This window comes from Triticum dicoccoides, chromosome 5B, assembly GCF_002162155.2.
Source record: "Triticum dicoccoides isolate Atlit2015 ecotype Zavitan chromosome 5B, WEW_v2.0, whole genome shotgun sequence".
Classification (NCBI taxonomy): domain Eukaryota; kingdom Viridiplantae; phylum Streptophyta; class Magnoliopsida; order Poales; family Poaceae; genus Triticum; species Triticum dicoccoides.
In genome coordinates, this window is record NC_041389.1 from 12,440,673 (window position 1) to 12,453,525 (window position 12,853).

At 39.6% G+C, this 12,853-nt stretch overlaps 1 protein-coding gene across 1 annotated transcript in view; it reads right to left on the reverse strand.

The window, feature by feature from the left end:
• Nucleotides 1-731: 731 nt before the first annotated feature.
• Nucleotides 732-12,853, reverse strand: part of LOC119307055 (bromodomain and WD repeat-containing protein 1-like) — a 15,584-nt gene continuing 3,462 nt past the window's right edge. Inside the window, exons 5-24 of the mRNA XM_037583140.1 lie at nt 12,527-12,763; nt 11,655-11,764; nt 11,502-11,579; nt 11,302-11,408; nt 10,537-10,631; nt 10,326-10,450; nt 10,048-10,235; nt 9,780-9,855; nt 9,194-9,362; nt 8,924-8,994; nt 7,891-7,971; nt 7,747-7,817; nt 7,328-7,424; nt 6,927-6,986; nt 5,966-6,020; nt 5,476-5,876; nt 3,713-5,386; nt 2,900-3,472; nt 2,755-2,813; nt 732-1,227 (exon numbers count right to left, since the gene is read on the reverse strand). Coding sequence (XP_037439037.1) covers nt 1,032-1,227; nt 2,755-2,813; nt 2,900-3,472; nt 3,713-5,386; nt 5,476-5,876; nt 5,966-6,020; nt 6,927-6,986; nt 7,328-7,424; nt 7,747-7,817; nt 7,891-7,971; nt 8,924-8,994; nt 9,194-9,362; nt 9,780-9,855; nt 10,048-10,235; nt 10,326-10,450; nt 10,537-10,631; nt 11,302-11,408; nt 11,502-11,579; nt 11,655-11,764; nt 12,527-12,763 — 4,523 coding nt within the window. The 3' untranslated portion in view covers nt 732-1,031. The remainder of the gene's footprint in view (nt 1,228-2,754; nt 2,814-2,899; nt 3,473-3,712; nt 5,387-5,475; nt 5,877-5,965; nt 6,021-6,926; nt 6,987-7,327; nt 7,425-7,746; nt 7,818-7,890; nt 7,972-8,923; nt 8,995-9,193; nt 9,363-9,779; nt 9,856-10,047; nt 10,236-10,325; nt 10,451-10,536; nt 10,632-11,301; nt 11,409-11,501; nt 11,580-11,654; nt 11,765-12,526; nt 12,764-12,853) is intronic.

Here is a 12,853-nt window from a genome sequence, read left to right on the forward strand (position 1 = left end):
TTGTTGCTCACAACTCATATGTAGGTTTCAGAAACTACCTTCCCTTGCTGCTGTGTTTGTTGAGTGAAGTCATGAGTGCAAATTAACAAAACAACAAAACATCGCTCGGAACATGAATCCCATGCTGATGTGTTTGTAATATATACCCATTCCGTACCAAAATATAAGCCGTCTTTGCACTTCAAATTGAACTGCAAAAATGTCTTATATTTTGATACAAAGTATTTCTGTCATCTCTAGATATGAACGTGTACTTTAGATTCATTGTTGTTATTCGGCCATAAAATTCATAGACGATTGACATTCTGAAGGTTTCGCACACTTGTTATGCAAGGCTTTAATATTTTCATTGCCAAGCTATATTAGAAAAAAAAAGTGCATTGCTAACTACAGTAACTTGATTAGAAGGCTGCCTTTCATCCCCGTGTACAATGTATTTTATTGTTTCACAATTGTTCTGACTGCAGTCTGTACTGACGATGTATTAGGCATCCATATTTCCTGTTTTACGGACCAGCTTATGTTTTCCTAATTGGCTAACTGAGGCTGACCATGTTCATCCCCCCAGGCTCTAGTAGCTGAGGCCTCTGTTATTGGTGACCACTTGTTTGTGGGCCCTTTCATGGTGTTCAGAGCGTATAGCCATGCAGCCTTGTCAAGTTTGTCATTTTGTGATGTACTCCCTATAAGAGCGTTTAGATCACTACTTTAGTTATTTAAACGCCTGCCCAACCGATTATTTGCCTTGTGTTTTTATTGATCGTCCGATGACGCACAATAGTCTATACAAATCCAATGATCTGCTAGAGCATTTCCCGACAGATTTCACAACGCTATCATCTCCTCTTTCTAATTTCGTTTTTTCTTTCGAAACTATGGTCGACAGCTGTCAGTAAAGATGAAATCTCTATCTCCTCCCAACCGGCGAACTACTACTTTACTTTGGCGCATTCCTCTAACAAAACTATGCTTGCTTCAGATGTCAATCTTCTCAATCAATCAACAAGAACAAGGAAGAAGGCCACCTTCCCCTAAAGTGACAGGATGTTGTCTTCCACCCACTCGGATAGCCTGAGAAGCTTCTTGGTCATGTCCGCGCTCTTTGAGAAGTAAGACTCGGCGTTGGCGAGCATCACAGAGGCATCATGTTGGACAGCCTCCACGCTTCTGTAGTAACCATTTTGCAGTCTTGTCCTGATCACCTCCATGGAGAACTGGACAGGAAACCTACAATTGTTGCACACAAAAATATCTATCTTTAGATGGATGTTACTTCATCATTCATCGATAAAAAGCACCATATATACTCCGTAGGAAATAATTTTCCAAACCAACATTGCTCAGGCAAGGAGGCACCAGGTCTGAAAAAAAGCTACTTCTATAGTATTTTGCAAGGACAGGCACACTATCAAAACCTTGAAATAAACATTTATTTATACTTATACAGGGCCTTTTAATATTCTAGATACTCATCCTACTAGCATATGGATGGAAAGGAGTAAATAACAAAACAATTTAATGCAACACACAACATAAAAAAAGAAGCATCGGTTAAATTTTGTCTGAAGAAACATCCATTGTATTCTAACAACTACGCCTCGTAATTGAAATGGAAAATGAGGCCTTGTACAAGCACAGACAGCATCTTCTCATGTCAAAACGGCATTTATTCTACTTTGATAACAGAATGTTAATTAGCAAATCTAAGTTTTATGCACACTACGAGATACGCCAACCATAGAAGGTAGTTTGTAAAAGTGTTTGCGCACATTTCCTAAAAAGCGACATCTAAAATAATCATTAAAAAAACTACGCTTCGTGTTCCATAAATTAAACTTTTCAACCTCATTTTTCGGTCAAACAAGATGCCTGAAGAATGGAGACGGAGTATATTAGTACCAATCTTCAAAAACAAGGGGATGTTCAAAGTTGTACTCCCTCCGTTCCTAAATATAAGTCTTTTTAGAGATTTTAAATGGACTACCACATACGGATGTATATAGACATATTTTAGAGTGTACATTCACTCATTTTGCTCCGTATGTAGTCACTTGTTGAAATCTTTAGAAAGACCTATATTTAGGAACGGAGGGAGTACTAAGTACCGTGAAATTAAGCTGATGAGTCATACGACGAAGAGAAGTTTGTCCAACAACATCTGAGATGAAGAGAGGCTTGTCCATACGATGAAGGCCGGGTCCAGAATGATGAGATAGAGTTAGGGTAGCACCGATTGAAGAGAAGCTTGTCCAACATTGTCTGAGTTGGTTTGGGCTTATTCAGCGCAGGCCTCCAGAAGCTCTGGTGCATAGCGGACGGCTAAAGCGTGCTGATAATGTCAAGAGAGGTCGGGGTATACCGAACTTGACATGGGAAGAGTTCGTAAAGAGAAATCTGAAGGACTGAAGTATCACCAAGGAACTAGCCACATGGACAGGGGTGAGTGAAAGTTAGCTATCCACGTGCCAGAACCATGACTTGGTTTCAATATCTTATGGGTTTCAACTCTAGCTTACCCCAACTTGTTTGGGACCGACAGGCTTTGTCATTGTAGAGTTCCACAAACCTTTAGTTGGGAAAAATCACACAAATATAGGCATTATGTTAACCCGTTCAAAATAATGTGATTTCATAATATGTATATGAGAAATCTGTTATCCATCAATTTCCATCAATTCTATACCTAGTGATGATTATTTCACACTCACTTGTGTTGCTAAATAAAAAAAATGCAAATATTTGTGCACGAGTTACCTGTTTATGAACTCTGATTTTCCTGCAACAGCATCCAACTTCAGGACACCATAGCAATCCTGAAAATCCATAAAGAAATACCATAGAGAGTCAACAACAACAACAGTAATCAAAGAGTGCACAAATATATAGAATTTAACTTTACCTGGTTTCTGCGAGACTTGTTCTGTAAACTGGTCACTGCTGATAACAATTTATTCCTAATACTGGAATCAATATGTGGATGTTTCCATGGAACCAATGGGCTATCAGCATCATGGAGCTCCCAGGGGCTATGCAGATGATCTGAACCATCATTCTTGTATTGTATGGCATATTTATCCCATGGACTCTCAGGAAAATCAGGTGACTTAGGTCTTATTGCCAACACACGTCCCTCCCACCAACTTCCTCCTCCCTCATCATTCGCCCACCAAATTCTGCACTTATCTCTGATAGTCCAGTTCTGCGCAACAGCAGCTTCAAACCGTGTTCTTTCCACCAGAAAATCGGGGAAGCCAATCAGCTCAGGCAATGTGATTACAAACTCTCTGTTAAATCCGCTTGAAGTGTCGTCAATGAATTTAAGTGTTAATTTACAGCAGCTTTCACCAGACCCTTTATAAGTTGTATAACAAAGATCCTGAATTTTGCAAAGCTCTACAGCTTTAAGGCCTTTGATCCGATTCCATGGGCAACTATCCGATAATCGCATTCCATTAAGATATTCTTCATGGCCCTGAAAAAAAAAGCAATCACAAAATAGTATGATAAGAATAACTTCATAGATACTATTTTCGGAGTCACAATGGCATTAAATTGACAATGCACCCACCCGCCCCCAAAAAAATTCAACCAGTTACGTTTCAGCTGGGGTGGGTAGAAGTGAGAACAAGCGGGAAAACTTTTTTTTTTGCAGCTAAAAGTTATTTGCACCGAAGTCATCCCCATCACAGAATAAAACAGAAAATAACATTACCTGTCGCAAGTACATAACCTCATCACCATGTTGAGGAATATAACGGTAAATATCTTCATGCTCCAACAACATCAACCAACAATTCGAGGATACTTGAGGCTTTTCTGCCAATGAATGTGTATCAGGAACTCTGTTCCTAGTAGACCTTAAACCAGCAGTCTTTGATGGTGAACCCCACTCATGCACGTCTGCACCAATTTGTCTCCCACTAGTTGATGCTTCATGGGAAGAATTTTTCACATGAGAGATAGCATTCCTCGCTCCACCATCAGTGTATGCACATGACCTCCTTGTGCTTCTTCGCAAATTACCAGTACCAGGTGCAACAGGACTGTACTCTGAAGGTTGATACCCACCATCATCATTGGAGACGGAGGTACTATCTCCATTGCCAGAATCTGAATCCAATTTTTTCTTGTGCTTACTTAACTTTGACCTTTGGTACACAGCAATCGTCTTTCCAGATTCAGAATGGAACTTCCTTGAATCATGAAAACCAGTGCTTTTATCTGTGCATTCCTGGAAATCTCTAGACGCACTAGGGAAGTCACTGCTTATATGTTGATTGGTGGTAGGATCCTCATCATGCTCCATGGGAACTTTATCACACTCAGAGTTCACGTCACTCCCTACTGCAGTAGTCTTTGATTTGTCCGGTGAACCTTTTGCATCCGGTATGCCTCTTGACCTGACTAACTTCAGTTTAATAGTAGACTGAGAAGTACTGTGGGACTGTTGGTTGCATTCTTTGTTGTTTACTTCCTCTACATGAGTATTATTGTTATTAGTTGTCCTTTCTTCACCAAGTAAATTATCTTCACTATAAACATCAGTATCGTGATTTTCATGGATACTATCCAGACAAATTGCACGTTCACTCTTTTGTACAGTCTGCTCAACCGTTTGTTGCATGGCGTTACCATATTCATGAGGTGTCTTCTGAACACCAGACTTGCCACCATCCTGTGAAACTGCATTATTTGAAGAGGGCCACATGTCTCCAGCGGAAGAGTCACCAAACTTGCAACGCTTTGAAGATCGCTGCTTAACCTCACCCCACTTGATTGTGCTGTTACTATAAACAGAAGAAACATCATGTAGACCAGAGGTCGTGCTTTGACCTCCATCTGCTGGTGGTTCAGCCATGCAAACAGAGGAACTTCCAGGCTCAAAAGCTAGTTCCGGCTCAACTGATCCATGTCTGCCCCCCGTGACTGATACAGCTGATGGAAATTCAACTTTTAAATCACGGCGTGGTATCCTCAGGACCAGTTTTCTGCTATTTCCAGAACTCCCCCGAGTTTCAGTGAAATGAGAAGGTTGTGTAACATCTTCTGAATCATATTGGTTACTCTCTCTACCAAGTTTTGGCCGGCTATACCATGCTGACGGCTCAGCTTCAATGCTTTCCGTGTTCAATTCACTGTCTGAGAGACTCTCCGAGTCCTCTTCATCCTCATCTGTTGAAGCTCCCATCTTTGTTAAAAAACTGAGTGCATGGCGAGCAGCGCGTCTTTGAGGTCGCAATCCCCTAGATTTAGGTGACCTTTTCCTTTTACTAGAGCGACCATTCTTAGACTTCCTAGCTCTGTGTGGCCTTGACACAGTAGCAGCATCATGCTCATCCAAATTCCTCTTCTTAACTCGCCGACCAGATGAAGTCACAAGATCAGCCTGCAGAAGGTGTAATAAAGGAAAACAAGTCAAAAGGTTGGAATGCAGCATAAAGGAAGGTGGAATGGTCTTTGATTGTTGCCTCTTACCTTCGATTTTTTCTTCTTTCTTCTAGATCTGCGACGATTAGCACTATCGCTAAGGTTATTCCCATCAATCTCTGCACTTGAGTATGAAGCACCAGAGGAATCACCACTCAAATTCTCCTGTTCTCCTTCACTAGACTTGTCATCCATGCCGTTGTACTCGGAATCAGTATCATCAGAGATAACTTCAATTTCAGGTTCAAGCTCAAAGAAGTCTGGTATCTCTGGAAGTGGCTCCCATCTTTCTGGATCAATGACTGGGATGATCTGGTATTCACCAGTGGTTGCATTGTACGTGGGGCCAACAGCAAAATCTACAGAGGGAGGCCGCCACTCAATACCCATGGTACCTAATCGCCGTTTCTGGTACATGCTCTGAAAAGGCTCTGGGTATGGCATCATACCTGCAATTAGCAAATAACAATTATAAGCATGTGCAACCCAGTAAAATCACTAAAATATGCAGAGGATAGAAAGTAGAGTAGTTAGATACCCGAGTCACACAAAAGGTCTTGAATATTTCTCCTATAAGGTGGGAGCTGTGTCTCCTGGCACATTTAAGAAAAACAGTGTAAAGAAAACCTGGTAGCTCATGATGCACTTTGTGAACAGAGAAAAATATAGTTTCACACGGGCACGTATGACAAGGGACCAATGTCCTTTTTTTAAAAAAAAAACAGCTCAAATGGGTGTCTAGTAGCTTCTGGAATCTTGAGTTATGTGTTTTATCATGTTTCAACATTCCTTACTACTGTGATGTTTGCTTTTTGGTTGTTCCGGGTAAGCACCACCAATACTAAAAAGAGACCAGTTACAGACAGTACATCAAACCCTTTGTATTACTCCTGATGAGATGCTAGCTGTAGCCCCACAAGATCATTGATGTATGGAACATATTAAATATTACAGCTAATTGGAAAACACATCAAGTGAGGTGATCAGATATGGTGCGGGATACATTTTACTTATAATAAGAGCATACTGTAGTAGGCAATAACAGAACTTCAATGTTGAATGCTTTTAAGATTGCCATCAAAGTGAAACTTTCAGCCAATCAGCAGCAGTGCACACTCCTTTTTATAATCCACATTGCTTAGCTACCGAGACAGCAACACTTCAGAAGTATAGTTGGCAGTCACAAGGAGGCTAACAAATAGCAAGGAACCCAAATCATCTGACATAAGATTAAGCATATACTATGACAAACACAAGTCTAGGAGTTTTCTTGAAAGCAACACCCAATGAAAACTCCATGTTTCTATCTGATCTTCAGAACATAACAAAATGAAAATTTCTATTTTAGAAACAGATCTTGGAAACTGTATACATGATAGATTACTCTGATGCGAGTTAGTTTCACAAACTGAACAAAATATCATAAATTTTAGAGAAACAAAACAACTAAATTAGTTAACGCAAAGAAAAGAACAGATGATTCATATCTTCAGACGAACCTGATCAATAACATTTCCATTTGTATCTTGAGTAAGTGGTCGATAGTCTCCAAGAAAGAACTATTGCAAAAGATGAATGATGAGCATCAATGATTGAATAAAAGGTGGGATATTTCCCTAAACAGGGGGCATATCCAATGCAAACATATCTGGGTACAGTCATGCAAACTATCAGTGTGAACTGCTGAATGAGCTTTTGGTGGACTAAGTTTAGGGGATTAAAGCGCCACATGATGAATAATTCTGTGAATGATTAAACTGAATTAAAATATTGAATCTGTTTGTGCCTCATCCAACTGTTCACATGAGCACTGAGATAATGACAGTTTGCATGATTGCAACCAACATTGGTCTGCACTAGGCATTCTCCCCAATAACTTGATCAGTAACAGTCTGCGTACCTGATCATATTTCGCATCCTTCTGGGACTCACCCTGCCCTGTACCAATAAAGAATATTTGGCCAATCTCATCGGTGAGGATAAGTGATGTTCCATCCCTAAATGTCCATCCAGCGACACATCAAGACAACACAACACATAAAATAAATTCAGCAATCTATGGTAATTGATCAACGGTGCAAATTTTAATTTGGCATGGAAATGATGCTTCCTTCTATGTTAACATCCCAACCCCACACAGAAATAACTCAATTCAGTTGATTTTTCTCTGGTGTTTTTCTTCATTCTTCTCTATGTTTTATAAATTACTAGCTGAATGGTTACGCATTAAGGAATAGTTAAGAATGAACGCTTGTAAAAGGGCCAAAACAAAAGGTTCAATTTGTTGAGAATATAAAGAAGTTCGACAGTGACACTTACGGAGAGAACTTGCCATCAACTAGCTTAAAATGACCGGTTTCATAGATCTGTACAGGTTTTCCTTCCCATATCTGGATAAAGAAATAACATATTTTCAGGATTGAAATAGTGATTAAGATTACAGAGATCTCGTTAGGAACTTACATCCCAGATGATTGTCATTCCATCATACCCAGCACTCATTGCTATGCGAGGGTTGAACGGATGCACATCAAGAACAAATGTCTGTCGATAATGAAATTCATAAGAGCGTTTCATTATGAACCTTTTAAATAAAAGAGGTTGAATAAAAAAATGTAGATAAATTATGAAAGGGAATGGAACCACAACGTTGCAACTTGCAACCAAACAAAGGTGCAGGTGCTAGATCCATTAAGCCATGCAAAAAATAGAAATGTACATGGAAGTCATGCAACTTTGATGGTGCTACACCAAAAAAAATCCATTTCTAGACCTAAAATGTTCGTTTTAAAAACCAAGGTTGACAATGACGTAGGACAAAGAATTATAGCATCATAAGAAGAAGGTTCTTAATGTGAAACAGTCTTGGCAACCAAAGCACAAACGGTTCAGAAGTTAGTGTCACAAATGGACAACAAAACGGATGCGAAATGCGCTGATCAAATATAAAATGAAACAATGTTTGGTTTAAGGGCAATATTATTACAGCTACTAAACGGAAACCCTAGCACATAAAAAAACTAAAAACCAAAAGAACTAAGAAAAATGAATTAATGCTTCAATCGCAAAGTGGCAATAATTTATAATGCAATTTGCAGTTTCATATTCTTCAGAAAAAAGTTTAACGCCTCCAAAACCACAATCTCCTAGTTTTTCAGTTCCATTTACATTTTACCATCTTTAACCCATGCCCCTTGCCAGCATATAGTCCCTCTGTTCCTGAATGTAAGACGTTTTTAACGAACTGCAAAAACGTCTTACATCTACGAACAGAAGGAGTACTTACTAAGGGAACACACCGAGTCGATTCATTATGTTTTCATTAAGTAGTGATGAATAGCGTGCCAGTTAAGAATTGCAAGCAATAAAATTCACACGTATCACATATATGCACCTAACTGACGAAAAGTACCATGCATGAAATACTAGTAAACATGCTATGCAGGTCATTAACCAAAAGTAATATTAATGCATAAACTGAATGGTGCATGCTTACAGATTCCTTGTGGCCAATCAGTGAGTGTACTAGGCTCCCATCAGAAGCATTCCAAACACAAATTCTGCAGTCTGCAGAACGTAAGACATACTTAAGGATCGGGGTGGATACAAATGAGAACAATAAAATATAAACTATGTAACAAAACTCAGTTTCGCACACTAGGAATACTAGGAGCCACAAATGGCAATACACGCAAACACTGGAATAAAGAAAGGGTAAATATCAGCATGATCATAATGAAAAATATACAAAGTCGAATAAGGATACCCATGATAGCAGCAAGCACAAATCGGTTATCCAAACTCCAGACAATCATATTGACACCACGAGGAGTTGGCTGATGTCTTTGTCGTGGACCACCACGAATTAGTTGAGGAGCCATTGGAGGTGGAGGAACCTTGAGATGGTAAGCGCGTGTCCAGCGTCCAATCTTTCCCTGGTTTGGTGCAGGGAACAAGTTATGCATAACATTATATCGAATGGAATGGAGCTATAAGGTAACACTATAACACCAACTACCAGCTAAATTTCTACCTTACACACACTAATCCAACTGACCAGGCAGAAAACCTACATTAACTATAGGGCACATGATTAAGCTGGCCACTGCAGCAAGTTGCTTTTATACCAGGTCTTATTATAAAGTGTCTAGTTATTTGATATGTGACACGATGGGGAAATATACAATGTATCAGAAAATATATGGGCGCTATTCAGGAGGTAATGCATATATTAGTGTAGTACCGTCCGGAATGGGCAGTGATGCAAATAAGCCATACACACAATGGACTGGAACAATGGTGATCAGGAGTAAAAGTACAAAACCGTAGAGTTTTAGGTCCCATTTGCTTACATGCGATCTCCGAGATCGTGGAACCCATATAATTGCACTGCCATCACGGGAGCAAGTAACAATATTATGTGTGAACCTGGCAAAAGGAGACAAAATAGGATGATTTAGAAATGCTGAAGCCAACAATAACCACCAGTTGGACAAGAGAAGAAAACAACTGAATGAAACTACAGAAACCCCTAAGAGCATGTAAAACAAGAGGTGAATAAACTGAAGGATTACATAAAAACAAGTGAATGACTATTCCATGACTACAAAAATTACTGACCATGAATTTCTTAGTTTAAGATTATTTTCTTCCTTAGTGGTGTGACTGCCTTCACATGAAAAGGATCTAGATACCACACACCCACTAAACTGCACATAGTTTACATCATTTTCATGGCCCGATAATACATCCATCTCATGATTCGGCTGGTCATTTTCCTCAGAACTACTCTTGCAAGCATTCCACACCTGAAATCAACACTGGCGATGAAAAGGGCAATTCACCTTTTGGTAGTAAAATCAGAAGTTCACAGGTGCAGTAGATAAAAGAAAACACACCCTTGCAAAAGTGTCTGAGCTGCCAGTAACAAACACAGTTCCATTGGCATTAAATGCACAACATAAGATTTGGTGATTTATTGGTTGAACTAGAACAGCACTGGAAGATGCATCACCACCCTTCCCTGACATCAACACCGTGCGGTTGGAATAAATAAAATGTAGGCATTACACATGCAAACACAATAGAAATGATTCAATGAAAACTAACCAGGGGCAGCATCTGGAGGTTTTGGTGTATATATTCGTGGAGGTTGTTGAGAATATCGGGCATCCCAAATCCTGCATGTCCCATCATCTGATGATCTGTTCCTCAATATATGTGCCAAGTTAGGGAGAGCAAAGAACTTAAAATAGGCCAGAAGAACCATATATATAACAAATGTAAATGTACAGACAGCGGACCAATGGTGAGGTGTTATCAAAAGAACATAAAAAAATCTTTTCCATACGCCTGATAATATGTATGTGCAATTAAACAGGATATGGAAAGTACAGCACAATGCAATGTCTACCATGTGCAACATAGCACATGAAAGAACACCAGCGTGCCATTTCTTTTATTCATATGGTGGAAGCGGGAGCGGACCCTTCCCCGGACCCTGCGCAAGCGGGAGCTACGTGCACCGGCCTGCCCTTTTTTATATGGTGGAAGCAGTGATATAACTTACAAGTTTAGTAACTATAGTTGCTCTGAGTAAGAATGTAGGTAGAATGAAAATGAGCAATGCATCAAATATGCTTTCCAGGATTGACTCATTTCTTCTAATTTTGACAAACCAAGCTTTAAACTCCATGCAAACAAGCATTTGCTTCAGTAAAATTAATGCAGATTAGACAGGGCATACTGCCAGGTTCTTTTTTCCATCTGTACAGCTGTTGCCATCCAGCTAATATGTACAATCATGAATGAAATAGCTGTAAAGACTAAATAACTATACTATCAGGAAAATGAGGAGAAAAAAGAAACACTCACGACAATAGCTGGAAAGCAGCACCTGGCCTTGGGCTAAATGCAATAGCAGTTACAACCCCTGTATGCCCCTTCAACACTGAGATCGGCATGCCATCAGGTATACGCCACTGCATTAGTGACCACGTTCATTAAACATAAATGGAAGAAAGAACGATGTCATGACTTATTAGGAAGTACAGAAATTAGCAATCTTATCTTACCACTCTAATAACGAAATCATTGGCTGAAGATGCTACCACGGCATTATTGGAACTCACCGCGAGGTCAGTAATATCACCCTTAATTTGGAAATGGTGTAATTTAGTGAAAGGTTGTGAATATTTAAAATGTTGCATTGCAATAAGCAAACTTACTTCATGACCTCGGCAGCTAGCCAGACAAAATGCAGTTTCCATTGCCCAAATTTTAACAAGGCGATCATCAGAACCAGTAATAACAAAACGCCCTGTGCGATCAAAAGTAGCTGCGGAAACAGGAATGGTGTGAGAAACATTACAGCGTTTTAAAGGGAAATATACAGATTGATAACTACAATTATTTGAGCAAAACTACTAGGACAAGGAAGCAGCAGCTGCCTCTGTTGGTGATGTAGTATGGAGAACAATACGGTCTTTAGAAACAGAAAATGGGCATTTATTGAGTAACCCCTCAAACATAAATCCACTGTAAGAACTTCCCATAATATTAAATAGGCTTGGCATTCAGTTAGGACAAAGCATGTACTGGTATAGATGGCATTAAGAGAATTGACTGGCATATGGACAGAACTCCAAATATTAAAGGGAAAATTAGGCCCTGGACAATTTACTTGGATGGCAGTTGCTGAACACACCATATAATAATGATTCAGCTCACAGACGCCACAAAATTGTGGTATTGTAAAGAAGGGTAAAAAATCATTCTTGCTCTTGGCAGTTGGCATCAAACTTAGCCCACTTTTGAGTGCCCTCTATCATAGATACAACTAGAGGACTCATACACAGTGTGTTTGTTTGGCATGCGAGCTGGCACCAACACATGTAGGCTCAGTAAGTTTATGAGGGCAAAATTGGCTATTCAAAAAACTATTGCTGTGATGGCCAGAGTGTATTCACAGTGTCCCTGAGCCAAAAAATGGTTGTGTTTCAGTAAATGTTGTCCAAGTGGTGTGCAAAGAAGTTTTGCCAGTATTAGAATAATTTACTTGAACATGACTAAATTCAGTAAACGAGGAAATTCAACTGACCACAATACACAGCGTTTTGATGTCCCCTCAATTTCTTTATAATTTGCATCTTTTCAACAAGGGTAGATGGCTTCGCAATGGCATAGCATGATGCACGGACAGATGGAGCTCGATGATTCTTAGTGAAGCCACCAATCTCTCTTAAACTTAAACCATGAACTTGATCAGCTTGTATATGTGGCCAACGGAGATACGTCGGCAACCTGCGATTTTCCTTTTCTTGCCGGCCCCTATTAGCTGAAGGATCCAAAATTGCATCAGTACAGAAGTAACAGCACAAAATTTTACTGAACATAAAACAACCTATCCAAACTTCCAATTTTTTTG